Below are 22668 nucleotides of genomic sequence, written 5' to 3'. Positions count from 1 at the left end.
TTTATTTTTGTTGTTGTTTCCTATGCCTTTGGTGTCATAATGCCAAATCCAATGTCATGAAGTTTTTTTTTCTTATGTTTTCTTCTAAGAGTTTTATTGTTTTATGTCTTACACTTAGGTCTTTTACCCATTTTGTGGTAACTTTTGCATTTGGTGTTATGTAAGCTTCCAACTTCATTATTTTGCATGTAGGATGTCCTGTTTCCCTAGCATCATTTGTTAAAAAGACTGTCCTTTCCCAATTGGATGGTTTGGGCATCCTTGTAAAAAATCATTTTGCCATATATGTGGTGTTTATTTCTGGGCTCTCTATTTCATTCATTTGTATGTCTCTCTTGATGCCGGTACCACACTGTTGTGATTACTGTAGCTGTGGAGTAAGTCTTGACCCATCAGTAAGCAGGGGTCCTCCAGTCTTGTTTTTCAAGATTGTTTTGGCTATTTGGGATAACTTGAGATTCCATATGAATTTCAGGATGGGTTTTTCTCTTTTTGCAAAAGACATCATTGGGATTTTGATAGAAATTGCATTCAGTCTGTAGATTACTTTAGGTACTATTGATATTTTAACAATATTAAGTCTTTCAATCCATGAACATGGGATGTATTTCCATTTATTTGTAATTTCTTTCATTTCTTTCAGCAATATTTTATAGTTTTCATCGTATATGTCATTTAGCTCCTTGGAATAAGTGTAATAATAAAATACTTTATTTTACTCCTAAGTATTTTATTATTTTTGATGCTTTTGAAAATTGAATTGTTTTTGTAATCTTCTTTCAGATTGTTCATTGTTAGTGTATAGAAATGCAACTGATTTTTTTTTTGTATGTCGACTTTGTATCCTGCTATTTCACTGAATTCATGTATTAATTCTAAAAGATTTTTGGGGGGGTGGAATTTTAAAGTTTTCTGCATATAAGATCATACCATCTGCAAACAGAGATAATTTTACTTCTTCCTTTCCAATTTGGGTGGTTTTTATATCTTTCCTTGCCTAATGCTGTGGTAGAACTTCCAGTGCTATGTTGAATAGAAATAGTGAAAGGAGGCATCCTTGCCTTGTTCCTGATCTTAGAAGAAAAGCTTTCAGTGTTTCACCATACAGTATAATGTTCACCGTGGGTTTTTATGAAATTTCCTTCTATTCCTAGTATTTTGAGTGTTTTTCATCATGAAAGGATGCTGAATTTTGTCAAATGCTTTTTCTGCATCAATAGAGATGCTCATGTGTTGTTCCCCCTTCCTTTTGTTAATGTGGTGCATTACACTGATCAGTTTTCATATGCAAACCATCTTTGCATTCCAGGACTAAGCCCCACTTGGTTATGGTGTATGATCCTTTTAATATGCTGCTGAATTTAGTTTGCTAGCATTTTTAAAAGGATATTTATTCATAAAGGATATTTGTCTGTAATTTTCTGTTCTTACAGTGTTTTTGTCTGGCCTTGGTATCAGGGTAATACAGGTCTCACAGACTATTAGGAAATGTTCCCTCCTCTTTAAGTTTTTCTACCTTCTTGACAGGCTTTGGTATTCTAGGGATTTGTCCATTTCATCCAGGTTATCCAGTTTATTTGTGTACTATTGTCCATAGTATTCTCTTATAATCCTTTTAGTTCTGTAGAATTGGTAGTAATGTCCCCACTTTCACTTCTGGTTTTAGTAATTTAAGTCACCTCTCTTGTTTTCTTAGTTCATCTAGCTATAGGTTAGTCAATTTTGTTGATCTTTTTGAAGAACCTACCTTTGGTTTCATTGATTTTCTTTTCTCTATTTCATTTATCTCTGGTTTAACCTTTATTATTTCCTTCCTTCTGCTAGCTTTGGGTTTAGTTTGCTCTTTTTCTAGTTCCCTGAGGTATAAAATTAGGTTGTTGACTTTAGATCTTTCTTATTTTTTAATGTAAGCATGTATAGCTATAAATTTCCCCCTTAACTCCATTTTCACTGTGTTCCATAAGTTTCAGTATGTGTATTCCCACTTTTATTCATCTCTAGGTCTTTTTGAATTTCCCTCATGATTTCTTCTTTGATTTCTTTGTCATTTAAGTGTGTTGTCTAATTTCCACAATTTTGTGAATTTTCTAGTTTTATTTATGTTATTGATTTCTAACTTCACCCTGCTATGAACAGATTAGACATTTTGCATGATATCTATCTTTTTAAATCTACTGAGATTTAACTTGTGGCCTAATGTATGGTCCATCCTAGAAAATGTCGCATGTGGATTGAGAAGGATGTGTATTCTGGTGGTCTGTTATTTGGTACATAAATGCTCATAACGGTTATATTTCTTGCCATATTGAACATTTTATTAATATATACTGTCCTTTGTCTCTAAACTTTTTTATTAAATGATTTTTTAAAAATTTACTTCTGAGAGAGAGAGAGAGACAGCATGAGCAGGGGAGGGTCAGAGAGAGAGGGAGACACAGAATCTGAAGCAGGCTCCAGGCTCTGAGCTGTCAGCACAGAGCCCGATGCGGGGCTCAAACCCACGAACTGTGAGATCATGACCTGAGCCGAAGTCAGACACTTAACCGACTGAGCCACCCAGGCGCCCCTTAGTAAATGATTTTTTAAATTTTTTAAAACATTTACTTATTTTGAGAGGGAAAGAGTACACATGTGCATGCATGTGAGCGGAGTCAGGGTAGAGAGAGAGAATCCCAAGCAGGCTCCACGCTTTCAGCACAGGGCCGGATACAGGGCTCAAAGTCACAAAGAGTGAGATCATGACCTGAGTTGAAATCAAGACCTGAGCTCAACCAACTGAGCCACCTAGGTGCTTCTGTCTCTAAACCTTTTTGATTTAAAGTCTGTTTTGTCCGATATTAGCACAGCCACCCTGCTCTCTTTTGGTTACTATTTGCATGGAATATCTTTTTGCATCTTTTCACTTTTAGTCTATTTGTGACTTAGGACCTTAAATGAGTCTCCTATGGACAGCATATAATCAGATCAAGTGTTTTATTCATTTTGCCAATCTGTCTTTCCATTAAACAGTTTAATCTATTTACATTTAAAGAAATTACTGATAAGGAGGGACTTCCATCACTTTGATCCTTGTTTTCTACATGCCTTATAGCTTTTTTGTCCTTCATTTTTTGCATCACTGTCTTTTTTTAAATGTTTAGTCAATTTTATGTCGTGAAACAAATTTCTCCATTTCTTTTGTGTATATTCTAAAGTTATTTTATTTGTGATGTTCAGTAATTCCTTTAAATTTAAATAGATTAAATGGGGATTGCACTTAACATCCTAAAGTTATAACACTCTAATTTGAATTCATACTAGTATAACTTCAATGAGATATAAGAACTCCTTTTTTACAGCTCTATCTCTGTTGTTGATGTCTCAAAATTACATCTTTATACATTGTGTGCCCCAAAACACAATCTAATGATTCTTTGAAATGTATTCGTCTCTTAAATTATGTAGAAAACAAGATTTGGAGTTACAAACCAAAGTTACCATAATATTACCATTTATACTAGTATTTTTTTCCTTTATATACATGAGTCTCTTAAATCATGTAGAAAACAAAAAGTGATGTTACAAATCATTATTCAGTAATACTAGCTTTATGATTGCCCATGAATTATTTTCCTTTATTGAGCTCTTTTTTTCCCCATCCAGCTTCAAGCTATGGTCTAGTGTCCTTCTGTCTCATGTTGCAGGACTCTTTGAGCATATGTTGCAGGTCAGGTAATAAGCTTTTGCTTATCTGAGAATTTCTTAATTTCCCCCTGACTTTTGAATCCAGTTTTTCTGGATTCTCGGTTGACAGTTCTTTTCTTTTTAGCATTCTGAATATATTGGCCCACTGCCTTCTGGTCTCCAAAGTTTTTGATGAGAAATATGCTGATAATCTTATTGGAGAATCCCTTATATGTGATGATTTCCTTCTCTCTCACTGTTTTCAAGATTCTCTCTTTGGCTCTGACTTTTGAAAGTTTGATTCTGTTGTGTCTTGGGGAAAGCCTCTTTGAGTTCATCTCACTTGGAGTTAATTGAGCTCCTTCACGCGGTTTATATTCATGTCTTTCATCAAATTTGGAAAATTTACAGCCATTATTTCTTGAAATATTCTCTCTGCTCCTTTCTCTCTTACTTCTCCTTTTGAGGCTCACATAATGTTGGTCTCTTGATGGTGTCCCAAAGACTCCTTAAGCTCTGTTTACCTTTCTTCAGTATTTTTTCTATTTCTCAGACTTGATCATTTTTATGGTTTCCATCTTCAAATTTGTTAATTCTTTCTTCTACCTGTTCAAATCTGTCTTTGAACCTGTCTAGTTGAATTTTTCATTTAGGTTATTGTACTTTTCAGCTCTAGAATTTCTTTTTGGTTTCTTTTTCGATTTTCTCTCTCCTTATTGATATTTCCATTGTTTTGTACATTGTTTTCTTTGACTTTCTCCACATTTTCCTAGTTTTTTGAGCATATTTATGATCATTCTTTTAAAGTCTTTGTCTAGTATATCTGCCATCCAGTCTTTCTTCAGGGATAATTTCTGTTGATTTATTTTTTTCCTTTTGACTGGGTTATACGTTCTTGTTTCTATGACTTGTGATTTTTTTTGTTGAAAATGGGACATTTGAACCTATAATGTGGTAACTCTAGAAACCATCTAGAAGCTCATCTCTCATAGCTTGCTGTTATTTATTTATTTATAAGTTTTGTTTATTTATTTTGAGAGAGAGTGCATGCGTGAGTGGAGGAGGGGCAGAAAGGGAGGGAGACAGAACATCTCAAGCAGGCTCCATACTGTCAGCACACAGCCTGATGTGGGTTTCAATCTCATGAATCATGAGATCATCACCTGAGCTGAAACCAAGAGTTGGACGCTTAAGTGACTGAGTCACCCAGGCACCCTATTTATTTTTTCATTGTTGCAGGCTGTCACTGTGCCATGGGTCAGCCTGTGGTATAACTTAAGGTTTCTCAGGGCTTTTTTAAACTTTACTCTGGGCTTGCATGGTCACCTTCTATTTTTCCCTAAATGTAAGATTGTTGTGAATGTCCTAGTCTTTAATGTCTGGCTCCAAAAAGGAGGAAATGGGAAAAAAGAAGGGGAGAAGGGGAAGAAGGATACTAGCTCTCTAAATTCCCTGGAAGTCATTCAACTGTCTGAGAGGGGCTTGCAACAGGAGGGAGAGATAGAACTATGCCTTCCACCTCTTTGGCAGCACATCTGTGATCAGAACCACTAATCGGCAATTGCAGCATAGATCCCTCATATTTATAGGACAGGGTCCTTTTTGCCCTACCCTGGCTCCTGCAAGCTGTGTGCAGGCTGCTCCAGGAACACATGCACAGCTGCCTGCCATGGGGCTGGAGGTGAGGGATGGGTAGCTGATCCTGTGTAAAGAGCTGAAACTGACCACAGTTTACCTTCCCAGTCTCCCCTGGAAGAAGCAAACTTTCAATAGATTCCAGATTCCAAAATAGTTCTATCAGGTAGATTCTTCCAGGGCAAGTATTGTCCAGGTGAATAAATAGATTCCTGATGCTTCCTACTCTACCATCTTCCCAGAATCCTTTTTGAAGAAATGTTTCCCTGGGCATACAATTCTAGGCACATGATTTTCTCCTTAGCATTTTGAAGCTTTCTAGAATTTTTGTTTTAAGTTTATTTATTTCTTTTGAGAGAGAGAGAGAAGGGCAGATAGAGCGAATCCCAAGCAGGCTCTGCACTGTCAGCACAGAACCTGATGTGGGGCTTATACCCATAGACCCTGAGGGGCGCCTGGGTGGCTCAGTCTGTTAAGCATCCGACTTCGGCTCAGGTCATGATCTCACAGTTTGTGGGTTCGAGCTCTGTGCTGACAGCTAGCTCTGAGCCTGGAGCCTGTTTCACATTCTGTGTCTCCCTCTCTCTCTGACCCTCCCCTGCTCATGCTCTCTCTCTCTCTCAGAAATAAATAAAAAGCATTAAAAAATTAAAAAACAACAACAACAACAAACCATGGACGCTGAGATCATGAAAGTCAGCTGCTTAACTGACTGAACGATTGAGGTTCCCCAAAGTGTTCTAGCTTTTAATGTTGGTGTTCTATTGAAAAGCCCACTGTGTGTCTAATTCTTGTTTCTTTACCAGACATTTATCTTGTCTCTCAGGATACTTAATATCTTTGCTTTGGTGCTCTGCAGATTTATCACAATGATTTTTGGAATGGGTTTGTTTTTGTTTTTCTTGCCTGGTGTCATTCCCCAAATTTGGCCCTTGATCCCTTCTGGGAAGTACTCAGCCATTATCTCCTTATTACTTCTTTATCAGTGTCCTTATTATCATCTTCTGGAACTCCAATCATGGTCCTTGTTCTATCTGTCTAAGTCCGGGTTGCTATGTATAATGAAATACCATAAAACTGGGTGACAACAAACATTTATTTCTCACAGTTCTAGATATTGGAAATCCAAGATAAGGTGCCGGCATGAATGGGTTTGGTGAGAGCCCACTTCATGGTTTACAGACTACTGCCTTCTTGCCTTATCATCGCATCGTTGAGAAAAAGAGAGCTCTGGCCTTTACCTCTTTTTATAAGGACACTAATTCCTTTATGGGTACACCCTTATGACCTCATCTAAATGGAATTACTTTCCAAATGCCCCACCTCTGAATATCATCACCCTCAGGATTAGGATTTCAACATTTGAAGTTGAGAGTATGCAAACAGTCATTTCATAGCTCTGTCCTTTATATCTTTAATCTCTGATTCACCATCCATTTCTCTGTGCTATACTCTGAGTAATAGCTTCAGGCTCATCTTTTAGTTCACTAAATTCTCCTTAGCAGGCTGTAATTTGAACTTTAACTTCCCCATTGACTTTTTGAATACATGTTTGAATGTTGAATATTTGTAGTTGATTAAATTCATTTATTGTTAACAAGTATTTACCAGAGTGAGTCAATAATCAGTTACAGAATTTGTATTTGAGAAGAATGGTTGCTTCAGAGCACCTTCCTACTCAGTACCCTCTTCCCCTTCTGCACATACCTAAAACACTTTTTGTTGTGAAAATCACACATACAAAAGTATATAAAATGTTTATGTGCAGCTTAAAGATTAATCATAAAATGAAGACTCGTGTATATGCCAATCAGCTTAAGAAATAGAGTATTACCGGTAACTTAGAGGCCACTTGAGTGTCTTCCCCAGATGCGTGTCTCCCCTTTATCTCCTCAAGAAACAAGCACTATGCTGATGTTTGTAATAATCATTCCTTTGATTTTATTTATGGTTTTACTGTATAAGTAAGTATTCCCTAATAATATAATATCTACTTTTTATGTTTTTGAATATATTACATGTATTCTTCTTTATTATGCTTCTCACACAGTGTTATGTTTTTTATTTATGTTGATGCATGTAGCTAGAGTTCATCCCTTTTGGTATTCAAGTATTGGTGGATATGCCAGTTTATCCATTTTACTGTTGTTAGACATTTGGATTGTTTCTAGTGTTTCGCTATTACAAATAATAATGCTAGGAATATTTTGCACATGTCTCTTAATACACATGGGAAAGAGGTTCTTTATGATATTTTCTTAGCAATGGCATTGCTGGTGTATAGCACACGCATATTCCCAATTTCGTGAGATAATACCAAACTGTTTTCCAAAGTGACTGCACCATTTACACTTCCACCAGCAGTAGGTGAATTGCTTTTTCACAACCCCACTAACATTTGTCTGTCTTAATTTTTAAAACTTTTAAATTGAGTCCAAGGAAAGATTTGAGGAGAAATGACATCTTGAAGATATTGAGTCTTCTTATCCAAAAACAATGTATAGCTCTCTACTTATTTAAGTTTCTTTCAAAAAGTTTTAGAATTTTCTATCTAAAGGAGTGACATATCTTTGGTTGATTTATTCCTAGTGACTTAACTTTGGGAGAAGAGGTGTGCTTCCTAAATGTTATCTTTTAAAAATCTGTATTATCAAAATGTTTTTTGCAGGTACACAGAAAGAATATTGACTCTTGAATATTGGCTTTTAATTCAGCAGTTCAGCTCCATCCTTAATAATTTATCTGTATATTATTATGATAAAATAACAATCATATATCTGAGAAAAATGAGCTTTAAAAGTACACTTCCAATCTGTATAATGTTTGCTTTTCTTGTCTTACTATTTTCGTTAGGACTTCTTGTAGGAGGCTGAAGAGTAGGCTTTATACTGTGAAACTTTGTTCTTATTTTGAAAGGGAATATTCAGGTTTATCTATTTCTTCCTAAGTTAGTTTTGGTAATTTTTTAAAAATAAGGACTTGTTACCTATACTTTCAAACTTATGAGCATGAAGGTATTTTAAATGTTTTATTTATCTCCTCTTTTACATGCCTAATATTATTGTGTATGCTTTGTCTTTTATTCTTGATTAATTCTGCTAGAGGTTTGTTCATTTTGGTAGATTTTTCGAAGAACCAAGTTTTGGATTTGTTGTATCTCTCTAATGTACATCTGTTTTCAGTATTATTTACACCTGATTTTATGTTTATTATTTTCTTCCTTCTTCTATTGGACCTATTTCTGCCTTTTTGTAATGTTTATAGTCGGATCCGTTGCTTGTAATGTGAAACTTTCCTTATTTTCTAATGTAAGTATTTATGGTTCTAAGTTTTCAAAAGATACTGTTTTTGTTTTGTCTTGTCCTAATATTTTGTGTTATTGTTTTTCTGACTTACATTCCTTGTGATGAGAGAAGTTGGTTTATATGATCCCTATCATTTGAAATGAATTGAGGCATGAAATGACTTGGCAACACATAGTCAGATTTTATAAATGTTTCTCTGTGTGTTTCAGTTGTTAGACATAGTATTCCATATTTGATCAAGCTTGTTAACTGTTTTCAAAAGTTTTATGTTCTTACTGGTTTATTTCCACATTTGACCATCGAATACTTGGAGAGGTATGTTAAAAGCTTCCACGATTGTGTATTTGTTAATTTTTTAAAATAGTTCTGATCATTTTTGCCTAATATATTTTGAGGCTATGCTTTACAAGTACACAGGTTTAGAACTGTTACCATTCTGTGTTGAGTGATCTGTCTCCATTTAGTGATTACACTAACCTCTTTAACATGCATCCTTAATGTGTAAAAGTTAGTTGATAGCCATAGCCTCCTCCCCAGCAATACAAGAACCTTAGAGATGCTTTCATGTCATCACCCGTTACCAGTTTCTTTTGGTTTGAATAAGTCTTTATTTCACCATCTTTCTTAAATGACAGTTTTGTGCAGCATAGAATTCTGCAGTAGCGGGTAGTTATCATTACCTGTCTTCCGTATTTCATTGCTGTTGTTGAGGATTCAGCCAGTACTCAAATTTGCATGCTTTTGTTGATTTTTTTTTTTTTTTTTTAAGAATTAGCAGTGAAGGGGTGCCTGGTGACTCAGTCAGTTAAGTGTCCAACTCTTGGTTTCAGCCCAGGTGGTGATCTCACAGTTTGTGAGTTCAAGCCCCATATCAGGCTCTGCACTAGTAGCATAGAGCCTGCTTGGGATTCTCTCTCTTCTCTCTCTCTCTCTCTCTCTCTCTCTGTCCTTTCTCAGCTCACACTGTCTCTCTCTCTCTCAAAATAAATAAATAAACTTAAAAAAAAAAAAAGAATTAGCAGTGAAGGCATGTGGGTCTGGAATTTTTTGTTGGAGTTGTTTTAAACTACAATTTTAATTCTTTAAAATGAAAGACAACTCAGGTTATCTATTCCTGAATGGGCTTTGGTATTTGTGTTTCAACGAATTTGTCCATTTTATCTAAGTTGTCATATTTACAGGCATAAAGTTATTCATAATAAAACTTTATGACCCCCTGGATATCTGTAGGATCTGCAGTGATGTTCCTTTTCATTCCTAATGTTGAGAATCAATGTTTATTCACTTTTCTTCTTGATCAGTCTGGCTAGAGGTTTAGGATTCTATTGATCTGTTGAAATTCTAGCTTTTAGTTTAGTTGATAGTCTCTGTTGTTTTCTGCATTCAATTTCATTGATTTCTGCTCTTATCATTATATTCCCTTCCTTATGCTTACTTTGGGTTTAATTTGTTTATTGTTGTCTGGTTCCTTAAGGCGGAAGTTTAGCTCATTGATTGGAGACTTTTCTTCTTTTCTAATATAAGCACTTAATGTGATTAATTTCTGATTACGATCTCTTTTAGTTGAGTTCCACAAATTAAAAGTTATTTAAATGTATTTTTATTATCATTCAACTAAAAATACTTTCTGTCTTCTCCTTCTAATTTCTTTTTTGATCTGCAGATTATTTATAATAATATAATAAAATTACTAATATAATAATTTGTTGAATTTTGACATTCCAGAGGATTTTCCAGATATTTTTCTGTTAATGCATTCTACTTTAATTCCATGTGGTTACAAGACATATTTTGGTAATTTCAATGATTTGGAATTTTGTTAAGGTTTACTTTACTGAGAGTCCGCAGCATGGTCTCGGTGAATGTTCCATACGTATTTGAAAAGAATGTATATTCTGGTTGTTGGATGGGGGTGTCTTCTGTAAGTGCCGATTAGATTAACATTTTGATCTTCTATATGTTTACTGCTTCTTTTCCTATTTTTTTTTTTTTAACTGGAGGAATAGTGTTAAAGTCTCTAACTATAATCCTGGATTTGTATTTTACTTCTTTCAGTTCTATCACATTTGCTTTATGAATTTTGAAGCTTCATAATGTAGGTGCAAACACAACTAGGCTTTCTATGTTTTCCTGGTGAATTTAGCCCCTTACTATGTAATGTCCCTCTTGTAATATTCCTCGTTATGACGTCTACTTGGTTTGCTATTAATACAAATACTCCACATTTCTTCTGATTATTGTTGCATGGTATATCTTTTTCCATCCTTTTTCTTCTCACCTATCTTTCCCTGTATATCCAAGGTGGCTATTTTGTAGTCAGCATATAGTTGAATGTTTGGTTTTTTTAACTTTAATAGAACAATCTGTTTTTTAATTGGTGTGGCTAGATCACTTATATTTAATGTAATGTTTGGTGTGGCTGGATTTAAGCCTACCATTTTGCTAGATGTTTCCTGTTTGTTCCATCTGATCATCATTCATTTTTCCTCTTAACTGCCTTTTTTTGGATTATTATCTATTATGCCACTTTATCTTCATCATTGGCTTATTATATGTACCACTTTAAATTATTTTTAGTGGTTTTGCTAAGGTAAAGAATATACGTCTTTATTTTATCAGATGTTACCTTCAAATAATATTATAGCACCTCACATATAGTTAAAAATTCTACCAATGCATACTTATAATTTCTCCCCCCCCATTTTTTGCTGTCATACATTGTACTTTTATATATTCTATAAATGTAGTACTTTGCTACTATTTTTGTTTTAAACAGCCAAATATTTTTAGAGTGATTTAAAAGAAATAATATATTTTATTTATATCCATTTTAACCATTTCTAGAGCTTTTCTTTTTAGAGTTCCAAGTTTCTGCTTAGAATTATGTTTCTTTTGCCCAAAGAACTTTTTAAAGTGTTTCTTTTGGCATAAGTCTGCTGGTGATGAATCCTTCTACTTTTTGTTTCTCAGAGAAAGTCTTTATTTTGCTTTTATTTTTGAAAGATAATTTTTCTGGTTATAGAATTCTGGAGTGACAGATTTTTTTGTTTTGTTTTGTTTTAGGACTTTCAAGATGTTTTTCCATTTTCTTATGCCTTGCATAATTTCTGATAAGAAATCTGCTAAAATTCTTATCTTTGTTATTTATCCACTTTATCATAATTTTTTTTACCTTTGCTTGTCAGTCGTTTGAGTATGATTTGTTTATGGATGAGGGTTTTTGGGTGGGAGAGGGGGGTGGACATTTATCCTGCTTGGTGTTCTCTGAACTTCCTGGATCTATGATTTAATATCTTTTATAAATTTGGGGACATTCTCAACTATGATCTCTTCTGCTCCATTCTCTCTTGTTTCTGGAATTCTGATCATACGTATATTAGCCTGCTTTCTATTGTCCTACAGCTCTTGGATACTTTGTTCCATTTTTTTCTCTCTCATTTTTTCTCTTTGTGTTTCTGTTAGAGTAATTTCTACTGACCTATATTCAAGTTTACTGATTCTTTCTTTGGCTGTGTCAAGTCTGTCAAAATCTTTCTTCATCTCTATTACTGGTTTTAATTTCTAACATTTCCTATTGGCACTTTCATATGGTTTCCACCTCTCAGCTGAAATTTCACATTTGTTCAGAAATACCATCCATCCTTTCCATTGAGCCTTTGACGTGTGGATGATACTTATTTTAACTTTCAGTCTCATAGTTCGGATTTGGAACTAAATTATAAATTATAATTAAACTAAACAAGCTAAATATAAACTAAACTAATATAAACTAAATTAGTCAGTCTAGTCAGTTTTTGAGTTGGGTTGGATTTTATTGTTTTATGGTTACCTTCAGAACACCACTGGCTTCAAATTCCTCGAGTGTTATTTTGTGTTTAGGGTGGGGCTGGAGTGCTAGAGGATTTTTCTGTGTCCCTAATGCTCCCTCATCTTTTGTCCTCTTTGTATCTAAGCTATAAGAGGACATCTCCACACCCTTGCCCACCACACCCTCAGTGACTGACTGCTGTGCTTGGTGCTTGGTGCTCTCTTGCTGGAGGTGGTGGGATCTGGAGAAGCTTGCTGTTGTCCCAGTCCTGTCCCAGTCTTACGATGCCCTGTGTATCTGGCTCTCAGGGTCGGGTCATGGCAGACAACTTCTTCCTTGTATCTTTAATGGGTTTTGGTAGGGAAAAAAAAGCTTCCTCCCCTTTGTCCCACAGTAGTGGGCCTCCAGTGGAATTGGGATAGGATCCTGAGCCAGGACCAAGTATGTGTGGGTTTGTTTCTGGACGTGGTCTTCTGTTCCATCAATCAATATATTTGTCTGTTAATCTTGACATCAGTACTGCTGTGTCTTGATTATTATTGTAGCTTTATAATAAATCTTGAAGTCAGGTAGTATAAATCCTACAACTTTGTTAATCATTTTCAAAGTTGAATTTGGTCCTTTAATGAATTTTAGAATCAGTACATCAGTTTCTGCCAAAAGAAATCCTTTTTTTTTTTTTTTTTAATGCTTTATTTATTTCTAGGAGAGAGAGAGAGAGACAGCGTGAGCAGGGGAGGGTCAGAGAGAGAGGGAGTCACAGACTCTGAAACAGGCTCCAGGCTCCGAGCTGGCAGTCAGCAGAGAGCCCGACACGGGGCTCGAACCCACGAACCGCGAGATCATGACCTAAGCGAAAGTCGGACGCTTAACCGACTAAGCCACTCAGGCGCCCCTGCCAAAAGAAATCCTTTTGAAAGTCAGATTGAAATGGTATTAAATCTATAGATCAAGTTGGGGAAGAAATGACATCGTAATAATATTGAGTCTCCTCAGTATCTATAAATAGTATCTCTCAATTTATTTAAATCTTCAGTAATTTATCTCAGAAATCTTACATAGTTTTTGGTTACCAATTTTGCATATTTTTTGGTCAGATGTATTCCTAAATATTTCCTATTTGTATGTCAACACAAATGATTTTTTTCAATTACTAACTTCTTATTGCTAGTATTTTATATATTGCTATTTGTGAGTTAATTGTGTACTCTGAAACTTTGCTAAATTCACTTATTCTAAGAGCATTTTTGTAGATTCCATAGGACTCTCTGTGGAGATGATCATGTTATGAGATTATCTGAGTGTATTTCATGATTTCATTTTATCTACTCCATTTGCTTACTAACTATAATTCTTTCTTGCATTATTTTGGTGGTTGCTTTAGGGTTTATAGTGTCTTTATCTCATCACAGTGCACCTTCATGTGACATTATACTGCTTTACATAAGGCTCTTATGAACCTTAAGCAATATACTTCCATTTCTCTTCTAGTCTTTGTGCTATTGTTCTCATACGTTTTACCTTCACGTATATTATAAACATCACAATAGAGTAATATTTTTGCTTTGAACAGTTGGTTAGTTTATTGGCTATAGATTTTAATAGATACTTGCCCTGTATTATTCATCATTTCTGAGTGTTTTGTTTTTTGTTTTTGGAATAACTACTCCGTCATTTTGCTGAAAAAGGAAACCTACTAGTGGTTTTTCCATTGTGAACAGGCCTCATAGAAAGATAATAATTGATATATGAATGCACAAGGGTATCAAGATACTGAAGCCAGCCCAGTCAGCCACACAATGACCAGTTTATAAAGCTAGACTCTCTCATAAATATACTAAAGATAATACATTTGATTGTATCAATAACCTTTCTTTCTAGAGGCCTTAATCACATCTTTTGATACTTCAGTTATAATTTCTGTATATATTCTCTCAGAACATTTTCTGTTAGATATTCCATGTAAGCAAGTCTTGCCTCAATTACAATATTGTGAGCTCCTTGGAGGTGGTGAAAGGATTTCACAATTCTCTGCTTCTCCCACAGTATGAGGCCTGGTAGGTGATAGGTGTCTTATGGGGTTAGTGGCTTATGTATACACAGAGAGGAACAGATGAAGTAATGAAAATAGCAGTAAACTTAAGGTTCTGGGATTTTAAAAACTCTTAAGTAGCCAAAAAAACATACAAGTCTTAGTGATCACAAATGAAGTCACCAAAATGGTGTGTCAGCCACACCTCTCTCTACTTCACAGAACTTGTGAATCAGACTTCTTTATCAAGTTGACTTACACAGTCTAATATATTAAGTATCCTTGGGCCAGTCTCATATTCAGAGTTTAAAAGGTATCCTGTTAGCATGCTCTGTCCATTCATTAAGGAGAGTCAGAATCCATTCCCGTTTTTTCCCTCTTATTCTACTATGTATATATGTATGGCATGCTAAGTGCGTTAAGATACAAAGAAGAATAAGATGTGATTTCTCCCCTCAAGAAGCTCACTGTGATGCGGACACAACAAAAGCATAAAGGCCTCATGTTCACAGTAATCCATTTTCTTTCACTATTTTTCTAGCTGAAATGCCAGCCAAGCCAACACATTCATTTCCTTTAGGCACTCACTGTACGTACACACTCTACCCAGGTCATTATCTTTAACTCATCAATACTTTTTTTTCTTTTTTAAATGTTTTGTTTATTTCTGAGAGAGAGAGATACAGCGTGAACAGGGGAGGGCCAGAGAGAGAGACACACACACAGAATCTGAAACAGGCTCCAGGCTCTGAGCCAGCTGTCAGCACAGAGCCCTACGTGGGGCTCGAACCCATGAACCGTGAGATCATGACCTGAGCTGAAGTCGGATGCTTTACCACTGAGCCTCCCAGGTGCCCCTCATCAATTCTTTTCTTTTTCTCTAAGGCTCACTAACTGAAATTCCCAATCCACTGTTTGTGTGGTAGATGAATTCATCATAGTTCAAGTCCAAAAATATTGATTTTTGAGGGATGAGAATAGTTGAGTGGCTATAAGGTAAAGAGCAAACAAAAGGAAAAGAATGAAATGGGGGCTCCTAAGTGGCTCAGTTGGTTGGGCATCTGACTTTGGCTCAGGTCATGATCTCACTGTGGGTTTGAGCCCCACATCGGGCTCTGTGCTGACAGCTGGCTCAGGGCCTGGAGCCTGCTTCAGATTCTGTGTCTTCCTCTCTCTCTGACCCTCCCCTGCTCATGCTGTCTCTCTGTCTCAGAAATAAATAAATCATTAAAAATTAAAAACAAAAAGAATGAAATAGACTCTATACATGTAAGACTCAAGTGGAAATCTGCCGCCTCCTCTATTCCTTATTGACACTGTCTTGGTTCAGGATTTCATCACCACTTACTGGAACTATTACAAAAGTCTTCAACTTAGCTTCCTTCCTCCAGACCCTCCTGACTAGAGTTGACTCTTCACATTCTTTACAAGAGCAGTCTTTCTACTGTGTAGGTCCAATATGTCCCTCCTGCCCAGAGACCTTCAGTGGCTTCCTACTGCTCAGAAGATCAAGTCTTTCCTAATAGAAGACATTCAAATAACATCAGCCATGTTTAATGAGTAACCTGGATATCACTTCCCAGTGTGTATAATGGGGGATTTTATACATGGATTCACTGAGTTACACGCTTTTTGGTAGAATCAATTTGGCACAGGTGATTTAGCCCAAAACAAGTTAGTTTTGAAGTGATGATTCGATTGAAAAAGAATATCCCCAGAAGCATTTCTTTCACTTTCTTTTTAGATGCTGAGGTATTTTCCCTGCCTGTTTTGCTCTGTATAGCTTATTTTCATCCATTTTCATCCAGTTATTCCCACTGTGTGCTTTTTAGAACATCAAACATTAAAAAAAACTTTTATTATATATATACATACGTGTGTGTGTGTGTGTGTGTGTAGAGAGAGAGAGAGAGGAGGAAAGAGACAGAGGGAGGGAGGGAGAGAAAAAAGAGAGAGAGAGAGAGAGAGAGAGAGAGAATCGTAAGAGGGCTCCATGCTCAGCACCTGACACAGGGCTCGATCCCACGATCCTGGATCATGACCTAAGCTGAAATCAAGAGTCGGCTGCTTGACTGACCCAGGTGCCTTGGAACATGAAACATTTTGAAATGACCTAAATATCCAGCCAACACACATCTCTAGAAAGAAGGAACTGTTTAAACAAACTAAAATATTATAAAATGTATGTATAAAATATTATAATATATATAAAACTATGAACAAATGTTATATATGGTGACTTTATAAAACCAATTTGCAAAATTTATAAAGTCATGAAAACACTGCCAAGCAAGATCAGCTATAATTGATTAAAAATGAATCTGAGAAAATCCCCAAATTCTATATCGTTTTTGTGCTACTCTTTTTGTAGTTTGATTTTCTTTTTTACAAAGGCAATTTGAATTATGACAGAAAAATTAGAAAATGCAGTTACACACTCACACACACGACCCATAATATCTCCCTGCTCAATGACAACTACTTGTAGATCTTCTAGTAAAAACTGAATAGTATGATGCATATTATTTGGAAGCAACTTCCCTTTACTTATGCAGTCCTCCACTGTTGAACATTTAGGCTGATTTCAATAAACCCCACATTTTGTGCATTAAAGTTTTTATCACTGTTTTGGCTATGAGTAGCAGTACAAAGCAATAATAGCTAGAGAAGATGGATTTGAAATTTAAAAAATGAAAGCTTTGAGCAAAACTCCCTAGAATTCTGAAAAATGGTTTAAAAATGTTTAAACACACATAAATTGTAAAACCACCCCAAAGTCAAAACCCAAGTTGGTGAGATATATTTATCTTCAAACAAATCATCATTTTCTCCAGCTGCTTTTGGCAAATCACCTGCAACATTTCAGGTTGTGAGGATCTTTAAGAAGTAAATGACTTCTTGCCAAAATGATGGGTTTCCCCTCCAAATCATGCCTTTTGAATAAGAACAGATAACAGCCCCTTGCGGTGTCTGTTAGCACTGTAAACTAGTAGGAACATATCTGAGACTGTATTATTTGCTTAGCTGGTGATAAGGAATGGGCTTCTCTCTATAATTTCTGACCAGGATCCTAGTACCAAGTAGCAAATTTAATAATTTGTATCCAATTCCCTTCCTAGATCATTTAAAAACATTAGCCACAGTCTAGTCTCTTAGTTCTCTGTTCATCTTTACCCTAATACTCTGTTGTCTTGATTATTGTAACCTTATTAATAAGTCTCAAAGTCAGAAGGGTTATTCTCCAACTCAGTTGTTTTTCAAATTCGTTTTGGCTACGCTGTGTCTTATGCATTTCCATGTGAATTTTGCCATCAGTTTGTCGATTTCTGCAAAAAGCCTGCTGAAATTTTGACTTGGGGTTGGGGGAGGGGATTGTTACCTTAACAATATTGGTTTGTCTATTCCATGAGCATGGTATATATCTCCGTTTATTTCGGTCTGCTTTCATTTCTCTCAGCAGTGGTTTGTGGGTTTTAGTGTACAGGTCTTTCTTACCTTTTGCCAGATTTATCCATAAGTGGTTCATACTTTTTGATGATATTGAAAAATGATACATATTTTTTAAATTTCAATTTCCATTTGCTCATTCCTAATGTATAGAAATGTAAATAATTTTCACGGACTGATGTTTTGTCAACAGCAACCAACACTTATGTGAACAGCAGATGTTCAAAATAAGTATAAGCGCAGTTCAGATCAGATCATCTTTTCAACAAATAGTGCTAGAACAATCGTATATCCATACACAAAACAAAACCTGAAACCAAGGCAATATGGAACCTTCAATCCATACTTTATATTATATAGAAAATTAACTCAAAAACAAATCACAGACATAAATGTAAAACCTTAAAGCTATAAAATCTCTAGAAGAAAATCTTTGTGACCTTGAGTTTGACAAAGATTTCTTAGAGATGACACTGAAAGCTATTATACATAAAAGAAAAATTAATAAATTGAACTTTATCAAAATTAAAAATTTCTGTTCTTCATCAGACACTGTTAAGGGAATGAAAAGACAAGCCACAGACTCAGAAAATATTTGCAAATCATATCTGATAAAGGTCTTGTATCCAAAATATATAAAGAACTCTGGAAACTCAATAGTAATTCAGCAACTCAGTTTTTAAAAGGACAAAAGTTTTAACCGGATGCTTTACCAAAGAAGATACATTGATGGTGAATAAGCACATGTAAAGATGCTCAACATCATTAGTTATTAGAAAAACACAAATTAAAATTACAAGGGTCCACTACCCACCTTATTAGAATGGGTACAACTAAAGAGACTGATGAAACACACACACACACACACACACAATTTGGTAAATATATGAGGTGATGAAAGTGTTAACCTTATGGTGGTAATTACTTCCTAAGAAGTACATATAGTAAATCATTGTGTTGTACACTTTAAATTTACACAATGTTATATGTCAATAATATCAATAAGGCTGGGAAAAATTTTTAAAGGAAAAAAAAACTGACCACACCAAGTGCTGACAAAGATGTGGAGGAATTGGAACTCAGACCCTTGCTGATGTGATCGAGCGACTCCACTCCCACCTTCTCTACCCAAGAGAAAGGAAAGCCCATGTCCACACAAAACCTCCAGATGAATGCTCATCACAGCTTTAAATGTAGCACCTTCAGACCAGAAACGACCCAGACGTCCAGTAAGAACTGAACGGATCAACAAACGATGTGATACCCATGAAATGAAATACTACTCAGCAATAAAAAGGAGTGAACTGTTAATACAAATGACAAGATGGAGGGAGAATTCTCAGAATAATTACTCTGAGTGAAAGTACCAGACAAGAAAGTGTACACGTTGGATGACTCCATATACAGAGAATTCTAGAAATCGCAGCAAGTCCGGTGACTGAAAGCCCACGATGGTGGCCTGGGGGATAGGCTGGTTGGGAGGTAAGCATCACAGAGGGCAAGAGGAAACTTTTGGTGGCGATGATTATATTGCCCTTCTTGATCATGATGGTTTCCTGACTGTATACATTTACCTCTAAACTTATCGGATCGTGCAATTAAATGTATGAAGCTTATTATGTATTGCGTTTCAGTAAAAACGGTGCAGAAAATAGGAGGAAACATCAGGAGCTGCTGAGTGGCAGCAATACCTTGGTGAGGCCAACGACCCCGCTGTGGTGGGTGAGCTTTGGGGACCTTTGCCTCAGCGTCGTCCGCACTTGGACGCGCACAGCCTGGCTGGGCTCTGACTCAGCGGCCTGCGTCACGTTCACGTCGTGCGGGTAAAGTTGCCCCGGCCTGCTGGCCGCGTGGCACCCTGGCTAGCGGGGTGAGAGGAACTGAGAGGTCACCAGCCTAAGTCAGACGCTCAGATGTGGGGAAAACCAATAGTGTGAAGAAAATAAAACTTCATGAAACCCCGCAGAGCCACAGCCGAGAGCCCGGATTACGTCCTGGGTGTGAATGATGGGGAGTCTCACCTCTCACACACGCATCATGGAGTTAACCAACACTCGGAGAGTCTATGATGGATGGCCTTCAGTGAATCCCTGGCCCCCCAATTCTATGCGGGCGCATCGATGCATTTTTCTGGGGAGAGGGTCCGGAGGCTTCATCAGAGCCTCAGGTCGCTTCCGGACCGTCAAAGGATGAAGAAGCCTCAACAAGGACAAAGTCAGAGCCATGGATCCTTTTCCCTCCCTCCTCTCTGGCTCCCGGGATGAAAACCCATGAGTCACTCCCCCGGTGCTTCCTGCTGAGATTACATCTAACGACCTGCGATCGTCTGGAACACACCGAGCCATCGCCGACTTGGTGTCTGCCCCCTCCCCGGCCCGGGCGCGCGAACTCCGGGCTGCGCCGCCGCTCCCGCGCCCTTCGCGGTTTCCTGAGCTTAAGAACTTGGACTCGTTTCCAAGGTCCCTCGGGAATGCAGCCGGCACCACACGTTTTCTCTGCCCCGGGACGCGGTTTTACCCTGTCCTGCGGCCGCGCTCCGGTACCGTNCCCGGGCCCCCGCGGGCTCCGCCTGCGGTGTAGACGGCTGGGTTTTCCCTGGGGGGCTCGGACAACCAGCGTCACAGATTTCCCCCAACGGCCGGGAACCTCAGACCCGGAGCCCCCCCGNCGCCGGCTCCCGGGTCCCCTGGCCGGGGGTCGGCACAGCCCCAGGAGGCGCACCCTTACCCGCGAGCGCGGCCGCTGGGCGCTCGCACCTGCGTCCTGCCGCGCGGCCCCGCCTGGCGCTGCGACTTCGGCTTCCCCGGCGTCGCTGCGGGCGCGGGCCCCGAGCTCACCTGCCTCCGGGGCCCCTGCGCTCCGTCCGCATCCCGCTGCGTCCGTCTCCTCCGGGGACGCCCCAGACACGTGAGGGGGCCGGGAGGGCTCCGGGTTCGCCTCTGACAGGTTCTCCCAACCTGCCGTCTGCCCTCCTGGCGGGCGGGGTCTCCCCTTTCTTGGGATCTCGAGTGGAGCCTGACGTGTAGAACCGGTCTGTAATGAGAAAGCCCCGAAAGTGCCGGTGACAGGGGTGTCATTGCGGGAGGGACGACTCTGGGCTGCAGTCCCTTGGGCGGTGGGAACACCTCCAGCGGCTGAAGCACAGTATCCCAGCCAGGAAGGTGACCTTGACGTGATCCCGAGGCCGTAGTCACATTCGGTCAGGTTTCCACGCATCCCTTCGTGAGTGGGTTTGCTTCTGTGCAGGTGTGACACAGAGCCGCGCGGGTCACAGGAGGGGACTGTCCTCGTTGCTTTTATAGCCAGAGCCACCGTGCTCTCACACCCCCTCCCTAAGTCCTGGCAACCACCGATCTCTGCTCCATCTCGGTGATTTTGTCATTTGAAGACTGCTTGTAAGAGGTGGACTTTTCCCACTCAGTACGAGCCCCTTGAGATCCCTTCAAGGTGCCCTATGAGTAGTTCATTTCTGAATAGCACTCATGATGGCGCGCTCCTTCCTTCCTCCCTTCCTTCCTTCCTTCCTTNGACTGCTTGTAAGAGGTGGACTTTTCCCACTCAGTACGAGCCCCTTGAGATCCCTTCAAGGTGCCCTATGAGTAGTTCATTTCTGAATAGCACTCATGATGGCGCGCTCCTTCCTTCCTCCCTTCCTTCCTTCCTTCCTTCCTTCCTTCCTTCCTTCCTTCCTTCCTTCCTTCCTTCCTAAATTTATTTTTGAGAGAGAGAGAGAGGGAGCAGAGGAGGGGCAGAGGCAGAGAGAGAGGGGGCAGAGGATCTGAAGTGAGCTTTGTGCTGACAACAGCGAGACTGATGTGGGGCTCGAACTCACAAACTGTGAGATCATGACCTGAGCTGTGAAGTCACAAACAGAGAGATCACACGCTCCACCCGCTCAACGGACTGAGCCACCCAGGTTCCCCGACGGTTTCTTTTTTTGAATGTAGGAGCTCCAGCATGCAACAGCCCTGTGCCATCACTCATGCATTGCTTTCCTGGGGCTGGTGTAACAAAGTACCAAAACCAGGTGGTTTAAAACAACACGTTGATTCTCTCACAGTTCTGAGGCCAGGAGTGTTGGCTGGGCCCTGTCTCTTGGAAGCCTCTCCGGGCACGTCCTCCACTGCCTCTTCCAGATTCTGGTGTTTGCTGGCAATTCTTGGTGTCCCTGGGCCTGTAGATGCGTCCCTCCAGGCACATGGCCACCCACTCCTGTATATCTTCACGCTGTCTTCCTTCTCTGTGTGCAGTGTCCGAATTTCTCCTTTTTGTAGCCATATTGAATTAGGACCCACCCACCCGAATCCTAATAACCTCATTTTAACTTGATGACCGTAACTTTGGGGGTTGGCCCACTTCCGCCCTTGGCAACGTGGTAGCTTTGTTTCTGCCAACAAAGTCCAAGGCCCATTTTCTCTGGCCAAAGGACATTGAACTGACTGCAGAGCAGCTGAGTTTCTGAGGTGCAGTGTCTACACTGCAGGAGCGATGCGAGTGGCGGTTCCTTTGATGGCTCCAAATCAGCACGCCCATACAGAGGTGGGGAGCTTGGCCAGCAGCCACCACTCAGAGCAGAGCTGGTGTTGGGAGCAGTGCTGTGGGGTCAGAACACACAATGCTGGCGGCAGGGTCCTCAGTCACAGGCTGTCGCTGTGGGTACGATGTCAGATTGTGTCACCAGGAAGGGGAGGGCTCTGCCTGAAGGCTAATGGACTCTTCTTTCTGCTTCTCTTTCTTCTCTCTCTCTTTCTTTCTTATCTTAAACTTTTAAATTCATA

General features: G+C 38.7%; 1 protein-coding gene across 1 annotated transcript in view; it reads right to left on the bottom strand.

Moving 5' to 3' along the window:
- IL15RA (interleukin 15 receptor subunit alpha) overlaps positions 1-21106 on the bottom strand; it is a 50288-nt gene extending 29182 nt beyond the window's left edge. The window contains exons 1-2 of the mRNA XM_077758409.1: positions 20798-21106; positions 20618-20702 (exon numbers count right to left, since the gene is read on the bottom strand). Of these exons, the coding sequence (XP_077614535.1) occupies positions 20618-20702; positions 20798-21106 (394 nt within the window). The remainder of the gene's footprint in view (positions 1-20617; positions 20703-20797) is intronic.
- Between the last annotated feature and the right edge of the window lie 1562 nt (positions 21107-22668).

The sequence above is a fragment of the Crocuta crocuta genome, unplaced genomic scaffold (assembly GCF_008692635.1).
Source record: "Crocuta crocuta isolate KB4526 unplaced genomic scaffold, BGI_CrCroc_1.0 scaffold32, whole genome shotgun sequence".
NCBI classification, from domain to species: Eukaryota; Metazoa; Chordata; class Mammalia; order Carnivora; family Hyaenidae; genus Crocuta; species Crocuta crocuta.
This window is presented reverse-complemented; position numbering and strand designations above follow the sequence as displayed.